General features: G+C 47.8%; 1 protein-coding gene across 1 annotated transcript in view; it reads right to left on the reverse strand.

Moving 5' to 3' along the window:
• BAALC (BAALC binder of MAP3K1 and KLF4) overlaps positions 1 to 17,817 on the reverse strand; it is a 61,237-nt gene extending 43,420 nt beyond the window's left edge. Inside the window, exon 1 of the mRNA XM_066579048.1 lies at positions 17,401 to 17,817. Within this exon, the coding sequence (XP_066435145.1) occupies positions 17,401 to 17,593 (193 nt within the window). The 5' untranslated portion in view covers positions 17,594 to 17,817. The remainder of the gene's footprint in view (positions 1 to 17,400) is intronic.
• Positions 17,818 to 24,242: the final 6,425 nt, after the last annotated feature.

A 24,242-nucleotide genomic window follows, 5' to 3' on the forward strand; every position in this document is an offset into this window, starting at 1 on the left:
TCATGTCCTATGAGGAACGGTTAAAGGATCTGGGAATGTTTAGCTTGCAAAAAAGAAGGCTGAGAGGAGACTTAATAGCTGCCTACGAATATCTGAAGGGCTGTCACAGTGCAGAGGGATCAGCCCTATTCTCATTTGCACAAGAAAAGACTAGAAGCAATGGGATGAAACTGAAAGGGAGGAGACACACATTAGATAAAAACTTTCAGACAGTGAAGGTGGAGAATGAGTGGAACAGGTTGCCATGGGAGGTGGGGAGTTCTCCTTCAATGGAAGTGTTCAAACAAAGGCGTCACAAATATCTGTCTAGATGATTTAGTAAATCCTACGCTGAGCAGGGGGTTGGACCAGATGACCCTACAGGACCCTTCCAACTCTACCATTCTATGATTCTATAAGTAGAGAGATAGTGAGGGAACACTTAGGTAATTTAAATGAATTCAGGTTTCCAAGTTCAGATGAATTACATCCTAGGGTATTGAAGGAAGCAGCAGAGGTAATTGCTGAACCACTTGCTGTATTAGGAAACGTCCCAGAAGATTGGGGAATTAGGAAACGTCCCAGAAGATTGGAGTAGGGAAAATGTTATCCATAACGTCACAAAAGGGAAGAAGGTGGACCCAGGACCAGGAAAATACAGGCCTGTGAGCCTGACTTCTATACTGGGAAAGATCTTATTAAACTAAGTAAAGCATGTAGTGTGTTTTTCCCGCAACGGAAACCTGTGCACAAAAATGCAGAATATTAGGGAACCCAATGAAATAAATGGGTTCTATTGTCTGCGTTTTTGCACAAAATTGCCTGTGTGAAGGAGTCCTAACATACGGATTTTGATGTATAATTTTACCAGCCCTTGCCCCATCATATCAGCATTTAGACTTGTGGATTTTGGCACTGAATATTCAGCCTTGTGTGACAGCGCCCTTATTGTTTACGTTCAAAGCGCAAGACTTTCTGCCCTGCTACATCCAAAACCATTGTGATTACCACCGTCTGTGCTGTGGATTTGTAGAGGATTTCACCTTCGAAAGAGTAAAATCTGCTGTAAAAATCTAAAAGATTTTCACATAAGCATACAGATTTCTAAATCTTTCCCTGCAGAATTTTTCTGCTATGTATGGGCGATGTTTTGAAAGCCTTATTCACATGTATAGTACAATATCTGCACCACAAGTCAATGGCAATTCCACTATATCTGAACTTGGTCTAAGAATCTGTCATAGTGCATTGTTCGTTAGAAGACACAGCTCGGATACCTGTACTGTAATGAGCTGAGTACTTCTGTGTCCATTATATGACTAGGATAGATTTTCTTAACAGTATCTGCTGCTATTAGAGATGAGCGAGCACCAAAATGCTCGGGTGCTCATTACTCGAGACGAAATTTTCGCGATGCTCGAGGGTTCGTTTCGAGTAACGAACCCCATTGAAGTCAATGGGCGACCCGAGCATTTTTGTATATCGCTGATGCTCGCTAAGGTTTTCATTTGTGAAAATCTGGGCAATTCAAGAAAGTGATGGGAACGACACAGCAACGGATAGGGCAGGCGAGTGGCTACATGTTGGGCTGCATCTCAAGTTCCCAGGTCCCACTATTAAGCCACAATAGCGGAAAGAGTGCCCCCCCCTCCCAACAATTTTTACTTCTGAAAAACCCTCATTAGCAAGGCATACCTTAGCTAAGCACCACACTACCTCCAACAAAGTACAATCACTGCCTGCATGACACTCCGCTGCCACTTCTCCTGGGTTACATGCTGCCCAACCCCCCCCCCCCCCCCCACACACACACACACGAACCAGTGTCCACAGCACACACCAAAGTGTCCCTGCGCAGCATTCAGCTGCCCTCATGCCACACGCTGGCCTCATAGCCACACCACCCTCATGTCTATTTATAAGTGCGTCTGCCATGAGGAGGAACTGCAGGCACACACTGCAGAGGGTTGGCACGGCCAGGCAGCGACCCTCTTTAAAAGGGGCGGGGTGATAGCCCATAATGCTGTACAGAAGCAATGAGAAATCCAATTCTGTGCCACCTCCATCAGGAGCTGCAAACGTGCGCATAGCAATGGGGAACCCATGTGCCACACACTATTCATTCTGTCAAGGTGTCTGCATGCCCCAGTCAGACCGCGGTTTTTTATAAATAGTCACAGGCAGGTACAACTCCGCAATGGGAATTCCATGTGCACCCACAGCATGGGTGGCTCCCTGGAACCCACCGGCTGTACATAAATGTATCCCATTGCAGTGCCCAGCACAGCTGAGGTAACGTCCGATTAAATGCAGATGGTCTTCGGCCCACACTGCATGCCCCAGTCTGACCGGGGTTTTTAATACATAGACACTGGCAGGTACAAATCCCTAATTTGAAGTCCCTGTGGACACACAGCATGGGTGGCTCCCTGGAACCCACCGGCGGTACATAAATATATCCCATTGCATTGCCCATCACAGCTGAGGTAACGTCAGGTTTAATGCAGGTGGGCTTCGGCCCACACTGCATGCCCCAGTCTGACTGGGGTTTTTAATACATAGACACTGGTAGGTACAAATCCCTAATCTGAAGTCCCTGTGGACCCACAGCATGGGTGGCTCCCTGGAACCCACCGGCGGTACATAAATATATCCCATTGCAGTGCCCATTACAGCTGAGGTAACGTCAGGTTTAATGCAGGTGGGCTTCGGCCCACACTGCATGCCCAAGTCAGACTGGGGTTCTTTAGAAGTAGACACATGGAGTTACAACTCCGTGTGGACCGACAATAATGGGTGGCTCCCTGGAACCCACCGGCGGTACATAAATATATCCCATTGCAGTGCCCAGCACAGCTGAGGTAACGTCGGCTTTAAAGCAGGTGGGCTAAAAATTATTAGGATTACAATGTAGGCGAGGGCCTAAAAAAATTGGTGTACCAACAGTACAAATGTACTTCAGAAAAATTGCCCATGCCCAACCAAGAGGGCAGGTGAAACCCATTAATCGCTTTGGTTAATGTGGCTTAATTTGTAACTAGGCCTGTAGACAGCCCAGTTAAAATAAAAATTGGTTGAGGTGAAAGTTTCAACGCTTTATGGAATTGAGAATTGAAACGTATAAACATTGTTTACAAAAGTTATATGACTGAGCCTTGTGGGCCTAAGAAAAATTGTCCGTTTGGCGTGATTACGTGAGGTTTCAGGAGGAGGAGCAGGAGGAGGAGGATGAATATAATACACAGATTGATGAAGCTAAAAGGTCCCCATTTTTGATGGTGATAGAGAACGATGCTTCCATCCGCGGGTGCAGCCTACGTATTGTTTAGGTATCGCTGCTGTCCGCTGATGGAGAAGAGAACTCTGGGGAAATCCAGGCTTTGTTCATCTTTATGATTGTAAGCCTGTCGGCACTGTCGGTTGACAGGCGGGTACACTTATCCGTGATGATTCCCCCAGCCGCACTAAACACCCTCTCTGACAAGACGCTAGCCGCAGGACAAGCAAGCACCTCCAGGGCATACAGCGCGAGTTCAGGCCACGTGTCCAGCTTCGACACCCAGTAGTTGTAGGGGGCAGAGGCGTCACGGAGGACGGTCGTGCGATCGGCTACGTACTCCCTCACTATCCTTTTACAGTGCTCCCACCAACTCAGCCTTGACTGGGGAGCGGTGACACAGTCTTGCTGGGGAGCCATAAAGCTGTAAAAGGCCTTGGACAGTGTTCCCCTGCCTGTGCTGTACATGCTGCCTGATCTCCGCGCCTCCCCTGCTACCTGGCCCTCGGAACTGCGCCTTCTGCCACTAGCGCTGTCGGATGGGAATTTTACCATCAGTTTGTCCGCCAGGGTCCTGTAGTATAGCATTACTCTCGAACCCCTTTCCTCTTCGGGTATGAGAGTGGAAAGGTTCTCCTTATACCGTGGGTCGAGCAGTGTGTACACCCAGTAATCCGTAGTGGCCAGAATGCGTGTAACGCGAGGGTCACGAGAAAGGCATCCTAACATGAAGTCAGCCATGTGTGCCAGGGTACCTGTACGCAACACATGGCTGTCCTCACTCGGAAGATCACTTTCAGGATCCTCCTCCTCCTCCTCCTCCTCCTCCTCCTCAGGCCATACACGCTGAAAGGATGACAGGCAAGCAGCATGGGTACCCTCAGCAGTGGGCCAAGCTGTCTCTTCCCCCTCCTCCTCATGCTCCTCCCCCTCCTCCTCCTCCTCCTCAACGCGCTGAGATATAGACATGAGAGTGCTCTGACTATCCAGCGATATACTGTCTTCCCCCGCCTCCGTTTCCAAGCGCAAAGCGTCTGCCTTTATGGTTTCCAGGGAACTTCTCAAGAGGCATAGCAGAGGAATGGTGACGCTAATGATTGCAGCATCGCCGCTCACCATCTGGGTAGACTCCTCAAAGTTTCCAAGGACCTGGCAGATGTCTGCCAACCAGGCCCAGTCTTCTGTAAAGAATTGAGGAGGCTGACTCCCACAACGCCGCCCATGTTGGAGTTGGTATTCCACTATAGCTCTACGCTGCTCATAGAGCCTGGCCAACATGTGGAGCGTAGAGTTCCACCGTGTAGGCACGTCGCACAGCAGTCGGTGCACTGGCAGATTAAAGCGATGTTGCAGGGTGCGCAGGGTGGCAGCGTCCGAGTGGGACTTGCGGAAACGTGCGCGTAGCCGGCGCACCTTTCCGAGCAGGTCTGACAAGCATGGGTAGCTTTTCAGAAAGCGCTGAACCACCAAATTAAAGACGTGGGCCAGGCATGGCACGTGCGTGAGGCTGCCGAGCTGCAGAGATGCCACCAGGTTACGGCCGTTGTCACACACGACCATGTCCGGTTGGAGGCTCAGCGGCGAAAGCCAGCGGTCGGTCTGCTCTGTCAGACCTTGCAGCAGTTCGTGGGCCGTGTGCCTCTTCTCTCCTAAGCTTAGTAGTTTCAACACGGCCTGCTGACGCTTGGCCACCGCTGTGCTGCCACGCCGCGCGACACCGACTGCTGGCGACGTGCTGCTGCTGACACATCTTGATTGCGAGACAGAGGTTGCGTAGGAGGAGGAGGAGGGTGGTTTTGTGGAGGAAGCATACACCGCCGCAGATACCAGCACTGAGCTGGGGCACGCAATTCTGGGGGTGGGTAGGACGTGAGCAGTCCCAGGCTCTGACTCTGTCCCAGCCTCCACTAAATTCACCCAATGTGCCGTTAGGGAGATATAGTGGCCCTGCCCGCCTGTGCTTGTCCACGTGTCCGTTGTTAAGTGGACCTCGCCAGTAACCGCGTTGGTGAGGGCGCGTACAATGTTGCGGGAGACGTGGTCGTGCAGGGCTGGGACGGCACATCGGGAAAAGTAGTGGCGACTGGGAACCGAGTAGCGCGGGGCCGCCGCCGCCATCATGTTTTTGAAAGCCTCCGTTTCCACAAGCCTATACGGCAGCATCTCCAGGCTGATCAATTTGGCTATGTGCACGTTTAACGCTTGAGCGTGCGGGTGCGTGGCGGCGTACTTGCGCTCAAACAGTTGCGCTAGCGCCGGCTGGACGCTGCGCTGAGAGACATTGTTGGATGGGGCCGAGGACAGCGGAGGTGAGGGTGTGGGTGCAGGCCGGGAGACGGTAGTCCCTGTGTCCTGAGAGGGGGCTTGGATCTCAGTGGCAGGTTGAAGCACAGGGGGAGAGGCAGTGGTGTAAACCGGAGGCATGCCTGTGCATGCTGGTGGTGGTGAGGCTGGTGGTGGTGGCTCCATGGCTGATCTTGGCGCGATAAACCTTGCACACCACAGTTCGTCGGTCGTCTGCACTCAGTGAAAAACTGCCAGACCTTTGAGCACCTCGGCCTCTGCAGGGTGGCATGGCGCGAGGGGGCGCTTTGGGAAACAGTTGGTGGATTATTTGGTCTGGCCCTGCCTCTACCCCTGGCCACCACCTGTCCTCAGTAGGCTTAACAAACCAGGTGGGGTCAGTCACCTCATCGTCCTGCTGCTCTTCCTCCGAATCCTCTGTGCGCTCCTCCCTCAGACCTACTGCAATTACTACTACCTGAGTGATAGACAACTGTGTCTCATCGTCGTCGTCCTCCTCCTCACCCACTGAAAGCTCTTGAGACAGTTGCCGGAGGTCCCCAGCCTCATCCCCCGGACCCCGGGAACTTTCCAAAGGTTGGGCATCGGTCACGACAAACTCCTCCGGTGGGAGAGGAACCATTGCTGCCCGGGAACAGTTCCTGGGAGTCTGCCTGCTCCTCAGAATGTGTCATTGTAATGGAGTGAGGAGGCTGGGAGGAAGGAGGAGCAGCAGCCAGAGGATTCAGAGTTGCAGCAGTGGACGGCGTAGAACTCTGGGTGGTCGATAGATTGCTGGATGCACTTTCTGCCATCCACGACAGGACCTGCTCACACTGCTCATTTTCTAATAAAGGTCTACCGCGTGGACCCATTAATTGTGAGATGAATGTGGGGACGCCAGAAACGTGCCTCTATCCTAATCCCGCAGCAGTCGGCTGCGATACACCTGGATCAGGAGCTCGGCCTGTACCCACACCCTGACTTGGGCCTCCGCATCCTCGCCCGCGTCCTCTAGGCCTACCCCTACCCCTCAGCATGCTGTATTACCAGTAGTGCAGAAACAGAACGCTGTAATTAAATGTGCCGCTTATTGGCCTGTGGTTGGAGGCTGACTTCGCTTACGGAACGCACAGCAGAGCCAGGAAAGAATTTAGCGCAAGCCTGTAGTGAGACGTAGGTGCGTATGACTGAGCTAGTGGAATTCACAGCGCAGAAGCAGTCAAGTGTCCAAAGGCCACTAGTAGGCCTTAAGTATTTTGCTTCTATTTTTTTAAAGGCTGAGCTGAGACAGCAGACAGATACTGTAGGCAGCGTATATATGTATACTGTTTCCCTCTGGACGGGATGACGGCGGTGATGTAACGGGCAACGCAGAGCCAGGAAACAATTTTGCGCAAGCCTGCTGTAACACTTAGCTGCGTATTAATTAGGACTACTACCCCCAGCAGAGACGCAGTACACTCAAGACAGTCACAGGCAGCCCAAAGATAGTATTTTTCCCAAATTTGTTTGAAAAAGCCCACTGCCTATATAGACAGTATATCTCTTTCCCTGCCTCACCAGTACTGGCCCTATACTCTGTACAATGACTGCAGACTGAGGACGCAATGCTCTGCACGCCCGATAAACAAAAAAAAAAAAAAGTGCAACACTGCTCACAACAGCCTCAACAGTACTGCACACGGTCAGATGTGGCCCTAAGAAGGACCGTTGGGGTTCTTCAAGCCTAAAATAACTCCTAACGCTCTCCCTATAGCAGCATCAGCAGCACTTTCCCTGAACTATGTCAGAATGCATCTGTGGTGAGCCGCGGGCGGGGCAGATTTAAATACTCGGGTGACACCTGATCTCCCCAGCCACTCACTGCAGGGGGTTGGTATAGGGCTGGAACATCACAGGAGGAAGTTGTAATGCCTTCCCTGTCTTTCTATTGGCCAGAAAAGCACGCTAATGTCTCAGAGATGAAAGTGAAAGTAACCCGAACATCGCGTGGTACTCGTCTCGAGTAACGAGCATCTCGAACACCCTAATACTCGAACGAGCATCAAGCTCGGACGAGTACGTTCGCTCATCTCTAGCTGCTATGAAAATGTATTATTACATGCTGGCTACTTAAAGGGAATATATCATCAGAAAATAACCTTTTATATAAATCACATGTTAGTGGTAAACATATTCTTTAAGACTTTTCAGTGTTTTTTTTAAACTTTCGGCCACAATCTATATATTTCTTAAATCCTAAAATCCCGCTTTTTTCACACTGACCACAGAGCCTAATAGTTGGGTAAAAGAAGAAAAGAAAGGGGTGAAGCCAATCCATTAATGTCAAGGGTCTGAGATACAGACAATTATCCAGGCTCAGAAACCTCAAAATGGGCTGAAAAAATGTATATGTGTAAACCGAAATACAATATGGAGGTGCTGCCAACTAGATGGCTCCACCAACGTAGTATCTAGATGCCGCTCTCCAATGAATGTCACAGAAGAGTAGGATAAATTATCCAACTTCTCTTCTCTTTAATAAATTAAAAGCCAGCAGATATGTGTTTCACTCTTGGGGCCGGGGATATGGATCTAGGAGTGTGAACAGCTGGGACTGGCAGCACCAGGAGAAGTGGCAGTGAGAGCTGCCAGTCCCGGCTATTGATGCTCTTGGTACCACCATGACTTTTGGGTCTATATCCCCCAGCCCCAAGAGTGATGTTCTCCCCAGTTGACTGATGAAGAGGCTAACCCCGAAACGTGTATCTGCTGGATTTTGATTTATTTAAGAAAAGAGAAGTTGGATAATTAATAGAGATGAGCGAACGTACTCGGTAAGGGCGATTTCGCAATCGAGCACCGCGATTTTCGAGTACTTCACTACTCGGGTGAAAAGTACTCGGGTGCGCTGTGGGGCGGGGGGTTGCAGAGGGGAGTGGGGGGGTAGCAGCGGGGAACAGGGGGGAGCCCTTTCTCTCTCCCTCCCCCCCCCCCACTCCCCGCTGCAACCCCCCGCTCACCCACAGCGCACCCGAGTACTTTTCACCCGAGTAGTGAAGTACTCGAAAATCGCGGTGCTCGATTGCAAAATCGCCCTTACCGAGTACATTCGCTCATCTCTAATAATTAATCTTACTGTTTTATGGCATTCATTGTAGAGGAGCACCTAGATACTAGGTTTTTAGCCTTCACATATAATAATAGGGTACAGAAAGCTTTGCAACAGTCATCTCACTAACAGACAGGCAGGATTACACTGAAAGGTAACACAAGATCCACCATTCACAATAGGCAATCAGCTGTGACCAGCTACTCCCCCTTCCTGCACAATTACCTCTGCAAGGTAAATAATCAACAATTAATGGGTGGACTAGTGTATTGACATATACACAAGAAGACACAAAACCAGACATGTGAGACAGACTACGAATAAACCTGGCAGTAAAAGGCAACTGAGGGCAGGGAGACAAGATACGTGTTAGGTTAAAAAAGGCAAAAAATGTATCAGATCTATCCTTGATCTTAAGAGGGGAGCAGCTGCCCCAGCAAGAGCGACCCCGCACCAGAAACCTGAAACTTCCCTAAAATGACTGTAGAAGGAGAGAAAGAGAAAGGGACCACCCGGAATAGACCAAACAGAAGAGGCCTAGGAAAATATGGAAGGGATGTGGGAGCAAGGTAGAAATAAAAGTAACTCTATACAGTGAGACTAGGAATCACATGAACATAGGATTAAACAACGGACCGAACGTGGAGTCAATAATGCCACTCAAACAGTCTCCCATGCACTAATAATAATGGGAGTGCACTGCAATACCAGCGACCAGAAACACCACAAACTAACTGGCATCCATTGTATAAAATGCAGCTGGTTAAAATACCTTAACAATGATACTGATAGGCTGTCATTCTCTCAGCCAGTCTATCAGCGCTGGAACTGAAGCGGGTTCACAGGCAGCACTCAGCCATTCATTCCAGCAAGGGGCAGGAGCGTAGGAGAGCTAGTGTACTAATCCCCCGCCCTATCTTACCCCCTCCCTTTGCCTGCAGCCGGCAACGGGAGGAGAGGGGGAGGGAAGTGGGAGGGAGTTTAGCAGAGCCGCTGCTAAATCCTCCCCCACCTCCCTTTTCCGGTGGCTCTCATTGACTCCCATAGGATTATATGGGATCAGTCAGCGTATTCCGGCAAAAGATAGGTCCAGACCTATCTTTTCTGGTCAGCGTAGAAGCGTCCGACCGGAATGCGCACTATCTTTTCCGCCTGGCCGATTTTACACACCGAAAAATCGCCCATCTGAACAAGTACATTAGAATCCAATGCTTCAGATGGTCGCGATTTTCGGCCATCGTTTTATCGCGGTAAAACACTTGTGTGAATAAGGCCTCATCTTTACTTGCACTGATTGCCGTTAGTCATTGAAAAATACCCCAGGCAGATCTGATACACCTTATTGTTCTGTAATGCAAGAAATGAAATACTCTGTGCTGACACGAACGTAATAAACATTGTAGCAGAAGAACAAAGAGGGGCAACATAAATCTCATGGAAATCACAGCACTATATTTTAGCAGCTACCAAATCCATCTGGGAAACCGTAACAGCCTAAAACTCGGGCAGATTTACCAATCCTGTCCAATAGACAATGTAAACTTAGAGTAGACAGACCAAACACGCACCAAATTGATCTCAGCGGCTGATGCTGCATGATACATCTGGGGCATCTGTAGACACTTCAGGGTGGTTTCACACGGGTGAGAAAAATCGCGCGATTTTTGCCTGATACGATAGTAAAAAAGCAGATTAGGAAACCGATGATTTTTGATAGTTTCCTTCCCATTAGTGATGTTTTCACTGTTGCGATATTGAGAGAACATAAAATAACGGTATGCTCTATTTTTTTTTTTTTTATCTCCCGCGTTTCACTGTGGAGCCTTCTTTTTATTGCATCGCAACGTAACAAATACGTGTTGCGATTTTAACAATAGAAAGTCCTACTGACTTTTGCAACAAAAAATTGTGCGATTTTATCGCGGGCGACAATGATGCGATTCGAGATTATTCTTTAAAAAAATATCGCTGACGCTCAAAAATCGCAGATGTGATTTTCTTGCGGCAAAATCACGATTGCTCGTGTGACCTGTGGGGTGGCTCAATAGGCTGCCTGCCAAATAGCAGTATGACGTAATGCTATAGCATTACGTGATACTGCAGGATCGATCAAAGCATCGCTGGTGTAGTCCCCCAGGGGGACTTTAAAGTAAAGTAAAAGAAAAATCAATAAAGTTTTATTAATTGTTAAAAAAAAAGTTGTAAAACTTTAAATCCCCCCCCCCCCCTTTTGTCATATCTATTACTAAAAAATCTCAATCATAAAAAAAATGTATTTGGTATCACCGCGTCTGTAAAAGTCCGATCTATCAAAGTAGCGCATTATTTTTCCCGCACGGTGAACGTCGTCCAAAAAAAAAAAAAGGACGCCAGAAATGCACTTTTTTAGTTACCCTGTCTTCCAGAAAAAAACACTATAATAAGTGATCAAAAAGTCATATGTATTCCGAATTGGTACTATCAGAAACTACAGGACATCCCGCAAAAAATGAGCCCTTGCACAACTACGTCGACAAAAAAATATAAAAGTTATTGCGCGCACAAAATGACCGCAGAAAATAATTGAAAAAAATTAAATGTCTTTGAAAAAAAAAAAAGAGGAGCATAGTAAAAAAAATCCTATACAAGTTTGGAATCGTAGTAATCGTACCGACCCATAGAATAAAGTTATCATGTCGCTTTTGTTGCCATTTGTGCGCCGTAGAAACAAGACGCACTAAAAGATGGCGAAATGTTGGTTTTTTTTCCTTTTACTCCACTTAGAATTTTTCAAAAGTTTTTCAGTACATTATATGGTACAATTAATAGCAGCATTTAAAAATACAAGTCGTCCCGCAAAAGCAAGCCCTCATACAGCGAAGTCAAAAGAGTTACAATTTTTATGAAGGGGGGAGGAAAAAACGAAAATGGAAAAAAGGGCCGTGTCATAAAGGGGTTAAAGGGATTTTCCAGGCAGCGCCCATTGGCATACATCGGGATCGGTGCAGAAGCCGCTGCTCTAACCGCTGTGTAGAGGTCCATGCTCATAATTGCAGGCACAGCTCTCATTGAAATCAATGGGAGCTGCACTTGTAATTGCTGGCTGGAGTGCCATTGATTTCAGTGAGAGCTGTGCCTACAATTATGAGCATGGACCTCTACACAGGGGTTAGAGCAGCGGCTTTCTCTCCACACCCAGTGTATACCAGTGGGCGCTGCCTGGGAAACCCCTCTAACTCCATAGCCATACAGTGATATACATTTTAACTGCATATGGGCTCTTTCACACGGGCGTGTTTTTATGTTCGCCCGCTAGCGACGTAAAAATGCGGAAACAGACGCATAAATCTAACGTTTGTGCACCCGTTCAGATGGCACGGGCCCAGTACATATACATATAAGCTGTCTTCCCCTTCCCTTCCCCTTGCTGGCTCTCAGCAAGGGGAGGAGGCGGGATGGGGCGGGAGCTAGTGTGCTAAGCCTAGCTAATGGGAGCTGGGTACTTCCCGCAAAATGACCTACCCTTACATCATAGTAATAGCACGAGATCATAGCAGATGTCGCACAAATCCCGCAGCAGGACCCGGCTGTCACTAGTAGCCGGCGTCCCACTGTGACAGCGGGGGGCATCGGAGATGCCCCCTTCCGCTGTTAACCCCTTCCCTGCCGCGATCTAAGTAGATAGCAGTAGGAAAAGGGTTCACAGAGGGAGCGCGCTCTCTCTGTGACTCCAGCCGGCTCTCGCGATAACATTGCGAGAGCCCGGCTAGTTGCTATGGCAACAGGACACAAGATACCGGCGTCCTGTATTGCCATAGCCTGTGATCGCTATAGTAAGCGATAAAGCATGGCAGGAAAGAAGTCCTGCTATGCCTTATCATAGCGATCATTAGTGCTGTAGTAAAAGTCCCTTAGAGGGACACAGATGGTGTAAAAATAAGAACAAGATAAAGTACAAAAAATAAAAATGTAAAAAAAAGTTAAAAAACCCTTTTTATGCTTTTTCTCATATTAGCGTAAAAAAAATTAAAAATCCCACATTTTTGGTATCGACACATTCGGAATGATGTGTACAATAAAGTGAACATGCTTTTTATCCCGCATGGCAAAAAGCGTTTTAAAAAAACGCTAAAAAAAAATGAGGCAAAATGCTAATTTTTAGCATTTTGCCTCCCAAAAAACGCAATAAAAGTGATTTTAAAAATGTGTGTACCCCAAAATGGTACCAATAAAAACTACAGTTAAAAAAGTTATAGCACTTTGAAAGCAGTGAGTTTAGAAAAAAAAAATAATTTCCCAAAAATTTATTGTGGAAATGTGGAAAAACCTAATAAAAATATAAGAATTTCAGTATCGTTGTAACCGTACCGACCCGCAGAAAAAAATGTAGTGTGTCATTTATGCTGCATAATTAACACTTTTAAAAAAAAGCAAAAAAATCTATGGCAGAATTGATGCGGTTTCTCTCCCTAGAATCGTAAAAAAAATAATAAAAGTTTTACAATGTAGTCTATGTACCCAAAAATGATACCACTAAAAAACACAGTTCGCCACGCAAAACACAAGCCCTTATACGGCCACGTCGACGGAAAAATAAAAAAGTTATGGTCCTCAACACCAAAATAGGCCATGCCCTTAAGGGGTTAAACGGGTACATTCTGGCGGATTTTTTTTTTATAGTTTTGAACAATTTAGGGAGCTTTATGATGTTCCCCATAGTTATTTTTTTCAGTTCCGATATGTGTTTGCTGCTTAGGCACAGTTAGTATCTGCTTACGGTTCAACACCCTTTGGTGAATTTTCTTGGGTATTCGGGAGCTACGAGGGGTTAATATCCTACTAATATAGACAGATGCTTTCTTAATATTTACAGCAAATCTCAATAAAGGTAAAAGAAAAATGGGAAAAAGATTTCTGCTATATTAGTGAAGATAAATGGGCCTCAGTGTTGCGTATGGTTCCAGTGATATATACATTTGTGAGTCAACAAGTGTCGCAATTGTATCTAGAGCACAGAGTTTATTGTACTACATTAAAATTGTTTAACACGGTCATTAGATTAAACTCAGACTGTCCGCAATGTTATATGAATGGTGCAGATTTAATGCATATGGTCTGCGATGGTGTAAAATTGCGTGAATTTTGGAATGGGGTACTAAAGATAATTAAAAGTATATATCTTGTCAATATTGGTCTTTATCACAGAACTGGTATATTGGGTATTGTTGATGGGTTTGATGGGAATAATTGTTTGTGAATTCAGAAAACATTGTATCAGGTGCGGAAGCTGATTACTGTCCATTGGATGCAGCCTGCCACCTGACAGTAGGAAATTAATGGGGGAGGGGGGGGGGGAGACACATAAAAAAGAAGCTGTTTGACTAAGTTTGAAGAAATTTGAGGAAGATGGTCTTCTTTACCCCCTACATCCAATCTCTGGCTCGAACATGTGAGCTGCACCTCAAGAACATCGCAAGAATCCGCCCTTTCTCACCATGGACACACTAAAAACACTCACTCTTGCCCTCATCCACTCTTGGCTCGATTATTGCGACTCGCTGCTGATCGGCCTCCCCTGCTCCAGACTCTACCCTCTCCAATCCATCCTGAATGCGGCAGCCAGGCTCATCTTCCTGTCCAGCCACTACTCGGACGCCTCTGCCCTGTACCAGTCACTGCACTGGCTGCCCGTTAAATACAGAATTCAGTTTAAACCCCCTACCTTCATCCATAAAGCCCTCCACAGCATGATGCCACCCTACATTGCCTCCCTTCTCCTCAATCCACCATTTATCCGGCGCTTCTCCGCTCTGCTAACTAAATCAAATTAAGTGCCCCTTTAATTCGAACCTCCCTTTCCCGCCTCTAAGACTTCTCCAAAGCAGCACCAGTTCTCTGGAACACGCTACCCCAAACTATCCAGGCAATCCCTGACACACAAAACTTCAGGCGTGCTCTAAAAACACATCTCTGCAGGGAGACATACCATATCCCCTAAACCAAACCCCTCAGTACTCCACCTGATAACATGCTCCCTGACCTACTGACTGCAATCCCTGCAATCAATTGCCCCCTGCAGTCACACCAATTCAGCCATCACACGGTTTAAGTCTGACCATTGTCTATGTGTATAGCATCCCTCACTCTCCACCTCGCCATACCGCGCACATCTCCAGCCCTTTACCTTCTGTATCACCCCATTACTTGTAGTATGTAAGCTTGTTGGAGCAGGACCCTCACCCTTATGGTCTCCATCAATTGATTACTACATGTAATCCTGGTTTTTGTATCTTTGTTTTTTGTATCTGTTCTCCTCTGTTTTGTAAGCGCTGCAGAATATGTTGGTGCTATGTAAATAAAGATATCTATCTATACACATACATATATAATGCATAGTTTATATTGAGTGCTGGTTGCATTGAGGTATTGTAGACAAGCTGATGGAGGGGTTGAGGGAGAGAGGTAAGAAGGTGGAGACGAATTAGGGTTCCTTTTTCATTTTTTTACATGTCTGAATATTTTTGAGAGGCGATGAGGGGATTCATGATTTGCTTAAATATAGTTTTCATTAATTGCATTATTTGAGTGGGGTAATGATATGTTTTATGTATATTATGCTTAGCCATATATAAATGTGTAGAAATTAAGGGGTAATTGTGTTCAAAAATAGCATTTTTAATAGAAAGCCTGTTAAAATACAGTATGATACAAATAGCCCAGTATTGCATTACACTATAGAAGCAATCAAATGATTGTAAGTTCAATTCCCCTATAGGGCTAATAAAAAAAAAGGAAAAATAAGTAGAATAAAGAAGTTTAAATTATTACCAAAAATAAAAAAAAGTTTTTATAAATCCTTTTTTTCCAGTTGACATATAAAAAGGGATGTAAAAATGAGTATTGCTGCTCCATAAAGCTTCAATTTATTAAAATGTCCCATTATTAATCTTGCATGAAAAAGCGATCAAAAGGGGGTATGTATTCCACACAAAAAAACAAGCCCTCAAACACCCCCATTGACTGAAAATGAAAACAGTTCTAGGGGATCAAAAGATGGCAGCTATATCACTTTATATCATACTGACCGATAAAATAAAGACATGATATTTTACTGCACCATCAATTTTTTTTTGAAGTGGGAATGTGCAGAATGTAACCTGGACACTAGATCATCAATGACCCATGAAAGGGTTAAAAAAAAAAGGCTGTAAACCATAGATTTCTGGGAAGAAAAACAAATGAAATGACTAAGAAAGAAAATCACTAGCTGATGTTCCTATCGTCATTATGTCCAAAGAATAGACACAAACACAATTATTCCTATCAGCACCGATCCCGGTCAATAGTAATTCAGGAGTAGAACAAAGCTGAATACTATATAATAAACACGACATAGTACAACCAGAAAACAATGTCCAGATGATGTAGCAAGACTGAGTTTGTCATTTGGCACAATTTGCCATGATACAACAATGTGGTAATAGTAGGTTTCTATATGATAGGATGTGTATGTACTAAATACATGACTTATCCTTGCAACCTTCCCTCTCACTTGGAATGGGAGTAAAGGGTGAGTGAATAGGCATAATTTAACCCAAGTGAGGGTAATGGTGTTAATCCCCCCCATGATGGGTGCTTGGTATTGCTATGAGGCCCTAACTGTTCTCTGTGTGTAAAATAAGTCACTCACTACTGATTTTAAAGGAACTACCTTTATTTCTATAAATTACACAGTAGGCTCAGAAGCAACATTATTCATTAACCCATTCAGAGCTGAAAATGTAACAAAAGTGCAGACTATACATCTATGGCATACAACAACCCTGCAGTAGAATAGCCTACAAATGTTTCAGGTCGTTACTTCATAGATCTGCTTTTTGCTTTGCATTGTTTACGGAGTATTATGCACATCTCATATAAACAATGCAGTGGAGGTGACAAATTAGGGTCGTTCCACATCTGAGTTGGAATCCCTAGTCGGAGGTTCCGTTGCAGATCCGGGTCAAAATACATTCAGTGCTTTTTTTCTAAAAGCCGGGCAGCTAAGTGGAAACCGAACAAACCCCATTATAGTCAATGCGGTCCGTTCGGCGCTGTTTGATTTCATCCTGGGATGGAACCCGACGGGCACGGGGATTCCCCTTTCCTGCTCCTTGAGCAAAGTTAGAAAGTGGAACCCCGAGCGCAGGTGTGAAACCACCATTATATAATCTTTCCAAATAAGTTTAATTAGTTGTAAGAGTATTTTATATATCAAAAGGCCATGTGTGTCTGAGCTAGAGTTGTATTGCCACAATCTGATAGCATGTAATTAATGTCCCCAACTGAAAAGTATTACTAATACTCCAAAACTTCCAAAGTAGCTGGTATAGTAGTATTTTACTAAATGACCTACTGATTAGGTTTTAGGACATAATCTGGAATCATGTTATATAATCTCTACAAACATGAAGTATAAATTATGTATTCTGTATATCTAAATCTATGCATAATTTACAATAGAGGACCTCAGGTCAATGTAGCCCATATTAATTATTATCTTCTTGTCTTCCATCCGCATGTGTGAAACATGCTTTAGCGCATGACATATAATAAGGTATTAATAGTTCCTGCATACATGAATGAGACCTGAGAACATAGCATACAAATGCCCTGCTGCTGAAAAAGTTTTCTTAGATGGGACACCAGGACAATGAGTTGGAATGACACAGATGTATAGCAGTAGAACATCAGTGTCTTGTTGGTGGAGATGATGATGATGAGGAGGATGAGGATGATGATGTCTCACCAGGATGAAGTGGTCCTCTTTTGTCCCTCACACCAGACTCTGTTGAGCTATGATCATCCTGGCCTGAATGTCCCATACCTGCTGGTGGGATCTCAGTATCCGTGCTGGTCAACCAGGTGGATTCAGTCTCCCTTGTCCAGCTCTCATAATAACGAGGTTCAATGGCATCAGCTCTACTTCCTCCACAGCCCATAATCTCCTCTATGCAGCTGGGCTGAATGTAGTATCTGGAAGAAATAAGATGCAAGTCTGTATCCTTCTGCAGAACTACATAAACCCTTGAGATGTTAAGGGGCCAGAGTAGGTAGACCCTAGTGAAGACCAACAGGACTCATCGGATTTCTGTCTGTAGAAGCAAGGCAGTGAGCTCATGTTAAGATATCTGCTTGCAGGTAATAATAATGTGACAATGCAGAAGTGCAATGAAGGCTTGTACTGCTACAAAGTATCCTTATTGCTTCCTACAGGCCATTGTGTTGCTTTTGTGTCTTCACTGAATAGACTGTCTTGTATCCCTTCCCTCCTGAACTATGGTTTGTATCTTCTTCTCTATACTCAGTGTCTGTTCTGTGCCTTCCTCAGTGGTCTTAATAAGCAAAAGCCCCTCTTGGTAGAACAGAAGGAGGTCTGCTGACGTCTGTAGCTCCCAGAAATGCAGGAGGGTCTGATGCCTTCAGTGCTGGCTGCAGCCTGTGGATGGATGAGGATGCAGGCGCTCTTTGTGCTGGTGTCAGATACATAACGTGAGGAAGGTGGAGTTTTATGGATTGTAGCTTTTCCCAGTGAAATGTAGCAGAGCACCGACCCTCTGTGACGTCACTACACACTCATTGCAGCTGCTACACGTGTGCTGGAGACACCCCTCTGCCTGCAGAGCCCAAGCACTAGGGCTGCCTCCCCCACTGCACTGTCTCATTGAATCAGGGAAGGATGCACTAATGGGTAATCCCCAAATCATTCACATATATCACATCATCAATGATCTATATACTGTTCATCATCCAATGCTATTCTTTATGACTACCAAACATAGGCTGCCTGGAACTTTCTGCTGCATCGCTGGGTCACTTAACCCTCTCCAATCCACTGTCTGACGTCTGAAGACATTATGATTTAAGGCTATACAGTAGAGATGAGCGAGCACCAAAATGCTCGGGTGCTCGTTACTCGGGACGAAATTATCGCGATGCTCGAGGGTTCGTTTCGAGTAATGAACCCCATTGAAGTCAATGGGCGACCCGAGCATTTTTGTATATCGCCGATGCTCCGCTAAGGTTTTCATTTGTGAAAATCTGGGCAATTCAAGAAAGTGATGGGAACGACACAGCAACGGATAGGGCAGGCGAGGGGCTACATGTTGGGCTGCATCTCAAGTTCCCAGGTCCCACTATTAAGCCACAATAGCGGCAAGAGTGGGCCCCCCCCTCCCAACAACTTTTACTTCTGAAAAGCCCTCATTAGCAATGCATACCTTAGCTAAGCACCACACTACCTCCAACAAAGCACAATCACTACCTGCATGACACTCCGCTGCCACTTCTCCTGGGTTACATGCTGCCAACCCCCCTCCACCCCACCCCCCGCACGACGCAGTGTCCACAGCGCACACCAAAGTGTCCCTGCGCAGCCTTCAGCTGCACTCATGCCACACCACCCTTATGTCTATTTGTAAGTGCGTCTGCCATGAGGAGGAACCGCAGGCACACACTGCAGAGGGTTGGCACGGCTAGGCAGCGAGCCTCTTTAAAAGGGGCGGGGCGATAGCCCACAATGCTGTACAGAAGCAATGAGAAATATAATCCTGTGCCACCGCCATCAGAAGCTGCACACGTGGGCATAGCAATGGGGAACCTATGTGCCACACACTATTCATTCTGTCAAGGTGTCTGCATGCCCCAGTCAGACCGCGGTTTTTTATAAATAGTCACAGGCAGGTACAACTCCGCAATGGGAATTCTGTGTGCACCCACAGCATGGGTGGCTCCCTGGAACCCACCGGCTGTACATTAATGTATCCCATTGCAGTGCCCATCACAACTGAGGTAACGTCCGATTAAATGCAGGTGGGCTTCGGCCCACACTGCATGCCCCAGTCACACTGGGGTTCTTTAGAAGTGGACACATGCTGTTACAACTCCCTGTGGACCCACAGCATGGGTGGGTGCCAGGAAGCCACCGGCGGTACATAAATATATCCCATTGCATTGCCCATCACAGCTGAGGTAATGTCATGTTTAATGCAGGTGGGCTTCGGCCCACACTGCATGCCCCAGTCAGACTGGGGTTCTTTAGAAGTGGACACATGCAGTTACAACTCCCTGTGGACCCACAGCATGGGTGGCTCCCTGGAACCCACCGGCGGTACATAAATATATCCCATTGCAGTGCCCAGCACAGCTGATGTAACGTCAGCTTTAATGCAGGTGGGCAAAAAATTAATTGGATTACACTGTAGGCGAGGGCCCCAAAAAATTGGTGTACCAACAGTACTAATGTACCTCAGAAAAATTGCCCATGCCCAACCAAGAGGGCAGGTGAAACCCATTAATTGCTTTTGTTAATGTGGCTTAATTTGTAACTAGGCCTGGAGGCAGCCCAGTTAAAATAAAAATTGGTTCAGGTGCAAGTTTCAACGCTTTAATGATCATTGAAACGTATAAAAATTGTTTACAAAAATTATATGACTGAGCCTTGTGGGCCTAAAAAAAATTGCCCGTTTGGCGTGATTACGTCAGGTTTCAGGAGGAGGAGCAGGAGGAGGAGGATGAATATTATACACAGATTAATGAAGCTAAAAGGTCCACGTTTTTGATGGTGATAGAGAACGATGCTTCCATCCGTGGGTGCAGCCTACGTATTGTTTATGTATCGCTGCTGTCCGCTGGTGGAGAAGAGAAGTCTGGGGAAATCCAGGCTTTGTTCATCTTGATGAGTGTAAGCCTGTCGGCACTGTCGGTTGACAGGCTGGTACGCTTATCTGTGATGATTCCCCCAGCCGCACTAAACACCCTCTCTGACAAGACGCTAGCCGCAGGACAAGCAAGCACCTCCAGGGCATACAGCGCGAGTTCAGGCCACGTGTCCAGCTTCGACACCCAGTAGTAGTTGTAGGGGGCAGAGGCGTCACGGAGGACGGTCGTGCGATCGGCTACGTACTCCCTCACCATCCTTTTACAGTGCTCCCGCCGACTCAGCCTTGACTGGGGAGCGGTGACACAGTCTTGCTGGGGAGCCAGAAAGCTGTCAAAGGCCTTAGAGAGTGTTCCCCTGCCTGTGCTGTACATGCTGCCTGATCTCTGCGCCTCCCCTGCTACCTGGCCCTCGGAACTGCGCCTTCGGCCACTAGCGCTGTTGGATGGGAATTTTACCATCAGCTTGTCCACCAGGGTCCTGTGGTATAGCATCACTCTCGACCCCTTTCCTCTTCGGGTATGAGAGTGGAAAGGTTCTCCTTATACCGTGGGTCGAGCAGTGTGTACACCCAGTAATCCGTAGTAGCCAGAATGCGTGTAACACGAGGGTCTCGAGAAAGGCATCCTAACATGAAGTCAGCCATGTGTGCCAGGGTACCTGTATGCAACACATGGCTGTCCTCACTAGGAAGATCACTTTCAGGATCCTCCTCCTCCTCCTCAGGCCATACACGCTGAAAGGATGACAGGCAAGCAGCATGGGTACCCTCAGCAGTGGGCCAAGCTGTCTCTTCCCCCTCCTCCTCATCCTCCTCATGCTCCTCCTCCTCCTCCTCAACGCGCTGAGATATAGACAGGAGGGTGCTCTGACTATCCAGCGACATACTGTCTTCCCCCGCCTCTGTTTCCGAGCGCAAAGCGTCTGCCTTTATGCTTTGCAGGGAACTTCTCAAGAGGCATAGCAGAGGAATGGTGACGCTAATGATAGCAGCATCGCCGCTCACCATCTGGGTAGACTCCTCAAAGTTTCCAAGGACCTGGCACATGTCTGCCAACCAGGCCCACTCTTCTGTAAAGAATTGAGGAGGCTGACTCCCATTGCGCCGCCCATGTTGGAGTTGGTATTCCACTATAGCTCTACGCTGCTCATAGAGCCTGGCCAACATGTGGAGCGTAGAGTTCCACCGTGTGGGCACGTCGCACAGCAGTCGGAGCACTGGCAGATGAAACCGATGTTGCAGGGTGCGCAGGGTGGCAGCGTCCGTGTGGGACTTGCGGAAATGTGCGCAGAGCCGGCGCACCTTTCCGAGCAGGTCTGACAAGCATGGGTAGCTTTTCAGAAAGCGCTGAACCACCAAATTAAAGACGTGGGCCAGGCATGGCACGTGCGTGAGGCTGCCGAGCTGCAGAGCCGCCACCAGGTTACGGCCGTTGTCACACACGACCATGCCCGGTTGGAGGCTCAGCGGCGCAAGCCAGCGGTCGGTCTGCTCTGTCAGACCCTGCAGCAGTTCGTGGTCCGTGTGCCTCTTATCTCCTAAGCTGAGTAGTTTCAGCACGGCCTGCTGACACTTGCCCACCGCTGTGCTGCCGTGCCGCGCGACACCGACTGCTGGCGACGTGCTGCTGCTGACACATCTTGATTGCGAGACAGAGGTTGCGTAGGAGGGTGGTTTAGTGGAGGAAGCATACACCGCCGCAGATACCACCACCGAGCTGGGGCCCGCAATTCTGGGGGTGGGTAGGACGTGAGCGGTCCCAGGCTCTGACTCTGTCCCAGCCTCCACTAAATTCACCCAATGTGCCGTCAGGGAGATATAGTGGCCCTGCCCGCCTGTGCTTGTCCACGTGTCCGTTGTTAAGTGGACCTTGGCAGTAACCGCGTTGGTGAGGGCGCGTACAATGTTGCGGGAGACATGGTCGTGCAGGGCTGGGACGGCACATCGGGAAAAGTAGTGGCGACTGGGAACTGAGTAGCGCGGGGCCGCCGCCGCCATCATACCTTTGAATGCCTCCATTTCCACAACCCTATACGGCAGCATCTCCAGGCTGATAAATTTGGCTATGTGCACGTTTAACGCTTGAGCGTGCGGGTGCATGGTGGCGTACTTGCACTTGCGCTCCAACACTTGTGCTAGCGACGGCTGGACGGTGCGCTGAGAGACATTGGTGGATGGGGCCGAGCACAGCGGAGGTGAGGGTGTGGGTGCAGGCCAGGAGATGGTCTTGCCTGTGTCCTGAGAGGGGGGGTTGGATCTCAATGGCAGGTTGGGGCACAGGGGGAGAGGCAGTGGTGCAAACCGGAGGCGGTGAACGGCCTTCGTCCCACCTTGTGGGGTGCTTGGCCATCATATGTCTGCGCATGCTGGTGGTGGTGAGGCTGGTGGTGGTGGCTCCCCGGCTGATCTTGGCGCGACAAAGGTTGCACACCACTGTTCGTCGGTCGTCTGCACTCTCAGTGAAAAACTGCCAGACCTTTGAGCACCTCGGCCTCTGCAGGGTGGCATGGCGCGAGGGGGCGCTTTGGGAAACAGTTGGTGGATTATTCGGTCTGGCCCTGCCTCTACCCCTGGCCACCGCACTGCCTCTTCCAACCTGCCCTGCTGCTGCACTTGCCTCCCCCTCTGAAGACCTGTCCTCAGTAGGCGTAGCAAACCAGGTGGGGTCAGTCACCTCATCGTCCTGCTGCTCTTCCTCAGAATCCTCTGTGCGCTCATCCCTCGGACTTACTCCAATTACTACTACCTGAGTGATAGACAACTGTGTCTCATCGTCATCGTCCTCCTCACCCACTGAAAGCTCTTGAGACAGTTGCCGGAAGTCCCCAGCCTCATCCCCCGGACCCCGGGAACTTTCCAAAGGTTGGGCATCGGTCACGACAAACTCCTCCGGTGGGAGAGGAACCATTGCTGGCCATTCTGGGCAGGGGCCCGGGAACAGTTCCTGGGAGTCTGCCTGCTCCTCAGAATGTGTCATTGTAATGGAGTGAGGAGGCTGGGAGGAAGGAGGAGCAGCAGCCAGAGGATTCAGAGTTGCAGCAGTGGACGGCGCAGAATTCTGGGTGGTCGATAGATTACTGGATGCACTTTCTGCCATCCACGACAGGACCTGCTCACACTGCTCATTTTCTAATAAAGGTCTACCGCGTGGACCCATTAATTGTGAGATGAATGTGGGGACGCCAGAAACGTGCCTCTCTCCTAATCCCGCAGCAGTCGGCTGCGATACACCTGGATCAGGAGCTCGGCCTGTGCCCACACCCTGACTTGGGCCTCCGCGTCCTCGCCCGCGTCCACGTCCTCTAGGCCTACCACTACCCCTCAGCATGGTGTATTACCAGTAGTGCAGAAACAGAACGCTGTAATTAAATGTGCCGCTTATTGGCCTGTGGTTGGAGGCTGACTTCCCTTACGGAATGCACAGCAGAGCCAGGAAACAATTTTGCGCACGCCTGTAGTGAGACGTAGGTGCGTATGACTGAGCTAGTGGAATTCACAGCGCAGAAGCAGTCAAGTGCCCAAAGGCCAGTAGTAGGCCTTAAGTATTTTGCTTCTATTTTTTTTAAATGCTGAGCTGATACAGCGGACAAATACTGTAGGCAGCGTATAATATTATGTATACTCTTTCCCTCTGGCAGGATGACAGCGCTGATGTAACAGAGACAGCAGATCCAGGAAACAATTTTGCGCAAGCCTGCTGTAACGCTTAGCTGCATATTAATTAGGACTACAACCCCAAGCAGATAGATACTGTAGGCAGCGTATAATATTATGTATACTGTTTCCCTCTGGCGGGATGACGGCGATCATGTAACAGAGACAGCAGATCCAGGAAACAATTTAGCGCAAGCCTGCTGTAACGCTTAGCTCCGTATTAATTAGGACTACAACCCCCAGCAGATAGATACTGTAGGCAGCGTATAATATTATG

The sequence above is a fragment of the Eleutherodactylus coqui genome, chromosome 9 (genome assembly GCF_035609145.1).
Source record: "Eleutherodactylus coqui strain aEleCoq1 chromosome 9, aEleCoq1.hap1, whole genome shotgun sequence".
In the NCBI taxonomy this organism is placed as follows: domain Eukaryota; kingdom Metazoa; phylum Chordata; class Amphibia; order Anura; family Eleutherodactylidae; genus Eleutherodactylus; species Eleutherodactylus coqui.